Here is a 5,943-nt window from a genome sequence, read left to right on the forward strand (position 1 = left end):
TTGTGGCGACAATTCGGCGGCAGCTTCTGTCTCCAGCCAGAAGACACAAGCTGCACCGCCACCAACAGCTGAACATAAAAGCTGCCACCAAATTGCCACTGCCGTAGAAATGCATGTGCCGCCCTAACGGCACATGGACTGCCCCTGACGCCCGGCAGCAATTCAGCACGTTGCTTGGGGGCAAAAACACAGGGACTGCCGCCCCTTGCAGTTTGCCACCCCAAGAACCTGCTTGGAATGCTGGTGCCTGGAGCCGGCCCTGAACATGACTAATCTCCCTTTTCAAGCCTTCAGTCTCCATTTGCGTAAATAATTCCATTTTGCTATGAAACTCTCAGTTGCCCAGTGAGTCTATGCTCAGTTGTTTCTTTCTAGGTGTTATCATTTCTCTCCTTCATGTCTTGGAGCATTCATGTCCTCCAATCTCTCTCTTCTGCTTTTGCCAAAATCCAACCTTAGATCACTTCTTGGTTTGCAGTATAAGTCCTTTTCACTCTTTGGCTGAAAAATGATCTCTGGATTTCTTGAATTGTTTGGAAAGTTGCATGATATCAACCGTGGGTTACCCACTTCCACACATACACCTTGGCAGTGGAGGAGCCTATCATACAGCTAAGCACTTCTGAGGCCCTCTTAATAGCATTTGTAATATTTACTAATTTGCCTGTGTCCGCTGTATTTGATTGGGTTGTCAGCTTATGCCGAAACCAGTATTTCTAGGTCTTGGTGGTTTATTATTTTTATTCTTATTTATTATTATTTTATTATTATTGAAATCCTAGATATTTTAATAGGTATAAATCAAATAAGATACTATAGATATTAAATACTCTACAGGGGTGGTTTCCAACCTGTGGTCTGCAGATCCCTAGGAGTCCACAGATGAGGGGTTCGCACCTCCATTGTACTTTTTTTATGGGTACGCAAAAGAAAAAAAGCCTCAAAACCACTGCTCTACAAAAAATACAAAATGTAATAGATGAAGAGGTACTTATAGAATTGGCCAGATCCCCAGTGGGTGTGACTCAGCCATAGCTTCCCTGGCGTAAATGGGCCAGATCCCCAGGTGAAGTAAAAACAGTTGTATCTCTGTTGATGTTAGAGGGACAGATGAAAGAGTTTTAAGGCTGGAGAGAAACAGCAAGTGAGAGAATTGCTTTATGTACAGGTGGTTAGGGCCCTCACCTTAAATGCAGGAGATCCAGTATCAAGACCCCTTTTCTACAATGCCTCTTTAATTATTTAACCACAGTGGAACCGATTCAAGAGGAGAGACAAAGTGAGGCACACATCAGACTGTCCCGTAGTCCCAGCAGGGTACGGTTTTTTGTCATTACCTATGGGGCCTAATTCTGCAATTTAGGTGCTTAAAGTGGCAGTTAGGGGCCTAAGTCCTGTTGTGCATCTGGCCCATTTTGTCTCTGTACAACACACAAATTCCAGCCAGCTTATCACTGTTGCTTTCTCTAAGTCTTGTTTATTTAAAAAATATATATTTTACAGGATACAATAGGGCTCTCTTTCTATTCATCCAACTGAAGAGATTATCACTATATGCCACTTCAATTCACTTTTATGATACTACTTAATTTTATTTTATTTAAAATACACTTTGTACAGCCTGAAATAGGGTTCTCTTTACATTCATGCTACAGAGAGATTAACTTCACATGCTGTTTCAATTTACTTTTATTAAAAGTTTTAATTTCATTTGTTTTCTCTCATCTTTCAGGTCACAGTTTTCCTGAATAAATGCCAATGAAAAATCAAACCACAGTGACTGAATTTATTCTCCTGGGACTTTCCAGTGAACCACAGATGCAGATTTTCCTCTTCTCAGTGTTTTTAGTTATTTACCTAATCACTCTGGTTGGTAATATAGTGATCATGGTGGTGATAAGAGCTCATTTTCACCTTCACACCCCTATGTATTTCTTCCTTTTCCATTTATCCTTTGTTGATATCTGCTATTCCTCGGTCACGGTGCCTAATGGGCTGAGGAACTTCCTAGCAGAGCACAAAACTATTTCGGTCAATGGCTGCATTGCTCAGATGTTCTTCATTCTCCTCTCAGGTGCAGCTGAAAGTTTCATTCTCTCAGCCATGGCATATGACCGCTACGCTGCCATCTGTGACCCATTGCGTTACATGGAGATAATGAGGAAAGGGATCTGTGTTCAGCTGGTGAGTGGGGCATGGACAATAGGCTTCATTTATGCCCTTCTTAACACTATTTTTACTCTGAAGTTGCATTTCTGTGGCTCCAACCAAATCCATCATTTCAGCTGTGAGCTTCCTCCTCTGTTACAACTGGCCTGTACTGAGACCCTCACCAATCAAGTGGTGCTTCTTACTTCTGTTGTGATATTTGGCTCAATCTCCTTCCTCCTCACGCTGATCTCCTACATTTACATCATCTCCACGATACTGAGGATACGCTCTGCAGAGGGAAGGCATAAAGCCTTCTCCACCTGCAGCTCCCACCTTATTGTGGTTGGTTTGTTGTACCTGACAGGTTTTCTCCAGTACACAAAACCCAGCTCTGTCTCTTCTGTGCTGCTGGATGAAATATTCTCCATCCAGTACAGTGTCTTGACCCCCATGTTAAACCCCATCATCTACAGCCTGAAAAACAAGGAGGTGAAAACAGCCCTAAGGAAAACATTGGGAAAATTAAAGTTTATCAGGTAACGTTGATGATCTTAAATAAATTAAATTACATATTTTTACATCAGAGAGCATAGAACTGTGGATAACTGGTGCTTGGGAAATTCTCAGCTCAGGTAACTGATGGACACGTTGGGACAAAACCTCGGTTGGTCTAAATGAGTGTGGCTCAATTGATGCCACTGAGCCAGATTCCCAGTTGTACAAGAGTCACTGGAACACGGCGACTGGATCTTTGGTCTCCTGAATCCAGAGTGTGTGCTTTGAGCACTGGCCTGTAGAGTCAGTCACACATTTCTTCCTTTCCTCTATCTCCATATCTCTTTAATCTGGTCCACTGACGTCAGAGGATCTATGGCCAATTTATGCCAACTGAGATTCTGGACAATTCTATATATCTCTCCTCTTCCATTGTGGAGGGAGCCAGGGTGCCAAATTCTGGTTTTGTGAATCTCTGTGATTTTCCAGGCACTTCAAAGTTAGGAGATGTGATGCTGAGCATTGCAGAGCCTATGTCCCTTTGTGAACCTACTCCTTGGTGTAAATTGACATGGTGCTGTTAAGTCAATGTAGGTACATGGATTTACATCAAATGTGGCTCTGACCATAGTGTTCATATGCTAAAGTGATTTTGTTTTCTTCAAATTTCACTCATTGTCAAGTTGGAAAGCCCTGTGTATCGCTGAGTGTCCACTGACATCATAAACGTAGTAGGAAGTGGTGCAGCTACTCTGCACCCAAGGGAAATTCACCTTTAGATGCAGAACCCCAGCTGGTGAAAAGCAGCATAGCTCCATTGAAATAAACAGGGCTACTCCAATACATGCCAGCTGAGGATCTCATCTCAGGGAAAAAAGATATGACTTTGAATTCATCCATTGCCAATGTTTGAATTATAGAGATATGATCTGGGGTAAATGAAGAGTCGACCAATAGGCTGAGCTATTCATATGAGTGTAGGGGAGTCAGGTGCCCAACTCCTGTTGGATGGGAATAACTTAGTCCCAGCCTCTTGCACAAGGTCAGCCTGAAAATCTGTGGAGAGCAAGACATGGAATCCTGATCTCTTCATTCCCTGTCTAGTGAGTTCAGCCACAATTCCATACATGTGCCCACTTCCATCACTCTTCCCATCCCATCCTAGTACTGATGGCATGCATTGTCTGCTCCATTTATGAAAGACACCACCCTCTGCTCCCATTTTCACAGGGAGAATTTCTTCTTTCAGATTCTTCACACAAAATAAATAGAGCTAGTTGAACAATGGGAGTATTTACATGAAGAAAATCATATCCGTCTTTGTTATCCAAATTCAAAACTTTTGCAACCTGCTTACTAAGCATCGCTCTGTTGTACTCTCCATTCTTCATGGCAGCAATCATGGGTACTTTTAAGTTTGTTAGATCTGGTCAACATTTTTACTATGATTTTTTTCTCAATTTTCAAAGTGTGGTTTCACCATGATAGAATGTTTTTTTCCTGGAAAATCTGAATTTTAAAGTAAAATATTTCAATTTTTCATATGAAAAATCTAAACAAAAATTTCATTTCAATTTGACCTCTCAAAATGAAATCATAGATTTTCTTCCAAAATGTCAAGCTGAAATAAAAAAAAATTGAGTTGACATTTCAATTTAAAATGACAAAATTACTCATTTCAATGTAACTTAGATCAAAATATTGATTGAGAATGAAATTGACACTTCAAAAGGCTGGCTTGTTTCAAGAAAAATGGACAAAATGAAATGCTTAGATAGTTCTGCGTTTAAATATTTTATGATTTTTTCCTTTCACAAAAATGTTGACATTTCAACTTTCTGGCCTATGTTGGGTTTAAAACAAATGTTGAAATATGGAATTTTCTGGGTAACGAAAATTTCTTTTTCTGACCATCTATAACATCCATACAGAACGAAGCATGACAAGGCCTTAATCTCACCTAACTGTAATATAAAATAAATAATAATAAAAGAAGAAGTGGTATTTCCAGATTCTTTATTTGTTATATTTAAGTGCTTTGGGTCATGGTCTTTCTTTAATTTTATCTGAAGCACAAAGACTAGAAGTTGGTTGGTGTTTAACAGATGCTTGATAGTAATAATCACCTGTAATTTGAGGAAAGTAAATGGGCAGATGTATTGCAGAGGTTAATATATTAATGCACATACAATATTTTTGAGATCTCTGGGACAAGAATGCTACTGAAGAACACTGCTCTCTTGTAGTGCCATTTTCTGTGTCACAGAGTCATAAAAGTAGCCATGCTGAGACAGACGTGCCATCTAAATCCTCTATCCCATTTCTGACAGTGACCAGGAACAGATGTTCAGAGGAAGATTCAAGAACCTTACAATAGACATGATATTTAATATTCCTTTCAGTAATGTTATCGTAATTAATCATAACTCTGGATATTTTTTCATATTCTATTTCTTTTTAAATTTTTCTACATTTATGGTCTCAGCGTATCCCTGTGGCAAGGAGTTCCACAATCTAATCGTGTGTCTTCTTCATACCATCTGCACATGCATGGAAAACCATCTCAACACTACTGCACTCAATCATCCCCATCATCTTATATATCTTGAAAGAAAGAAAGAAAGAAAGAAAGAAAGAAAGACCTGACTGAATGGGTGTTTTCCATTGAGATCTTCTGGTTTTTGTGCATTTCTTCTTCTCTATAGACATGATACTGCATGCACTGGAGCATTTAGACTAAATGGACAGATCCCCACAGCCTTTCTGCATGTGGATATCCAGCTGAGGAGAGCAGGACTTTCACTTTTAGACCACTTGCAGGCTTGAGCCCAAACAACACTGTATATGATCCCAATCCTGCAGACAGATTCACAGTGATGGCAGTGGTCCATACTCACACTTAATTTGTTCTACCTGTTCACTGAAGTAAGCCTTTTGCAAGACTGGACACTAGGTGAATATTTATATGATCATCTGAGGTTTCATTAAGCCTATGGAAGTGAAAACTGGGATCTAGGGGTCGATAATTAAGCCTGCACTTTGGTAGGGCTCTGAATGCTGGGTACTGAGCAAGAGACAGGAACTGATCTTGAATACAGTGGAAAGAAAACCATTAAGATTGGTGCTTGAAGTTACAAAGATTGACCATGTTTGGAATGAAAAAAGTAGGGAAAGTGTGCAGGTGGTACCAGTTATAGAAAAGCTGAGGGAGGCCAGGCTTAGAGCATGAAAAGAAGATCGGATAACAAGGGGTTAAATTTAGAAGAGGAGGGTAGGTAGACCCAGAACTAGGTGGAT

At 40.1% G+C, this 5,943-nt stretch overlaps 1 protein-coding gene across 1 annotated transcript; it reads left to right on the forward strand.

Annotated features, from left to right (window-relative positions):
- Window positions 1-1,752: 1,752 nt before the first annotated feature.
- On the forward strand, window positions 1,753-2,691 carry LOC115643775 (olfactory receptor 5G3-like). Its single transcript, XM_030547759.1, has one exon. The coding sequence runs from the start codon at window positions 1,753-1,755 to the stop codon at window positions 2,689-2,691; it is 939 nt and encodes a 312-aa protein (XP_030403619.1).
- Window positions 2,692-5,943: the final 3,252 nt, after the last annotated feature.

The sequence above is a fragment of the Gopherus evgoodei genome, unplaced genomic scaffold (genome assembly GCF_007399415.2).
Source record: "Gopherus evgoodei ecotype Sinaloan lineage unplaced genomic scaffold, rGopEvg1_v1.p scaffold_70_arrow_ctg1, whole genome shotgun sequence".
NCBI classification, from domain to species: domain Eukaryota; kingdom Metazoa; phylum Chordata; order Testudines; family Testudinidae; genus Gopherus; species Gopherus evgoodei.

What these genes read in the sequence shown, in the direction of transcription:
- LOC115643775 (XM_030547759.1), top strand. Translation starts at nt 1,753, where the DNA reads ATGCCAATGAAAAATCAAACCACAGTGACTGAATTTATTCTCCTGGGA.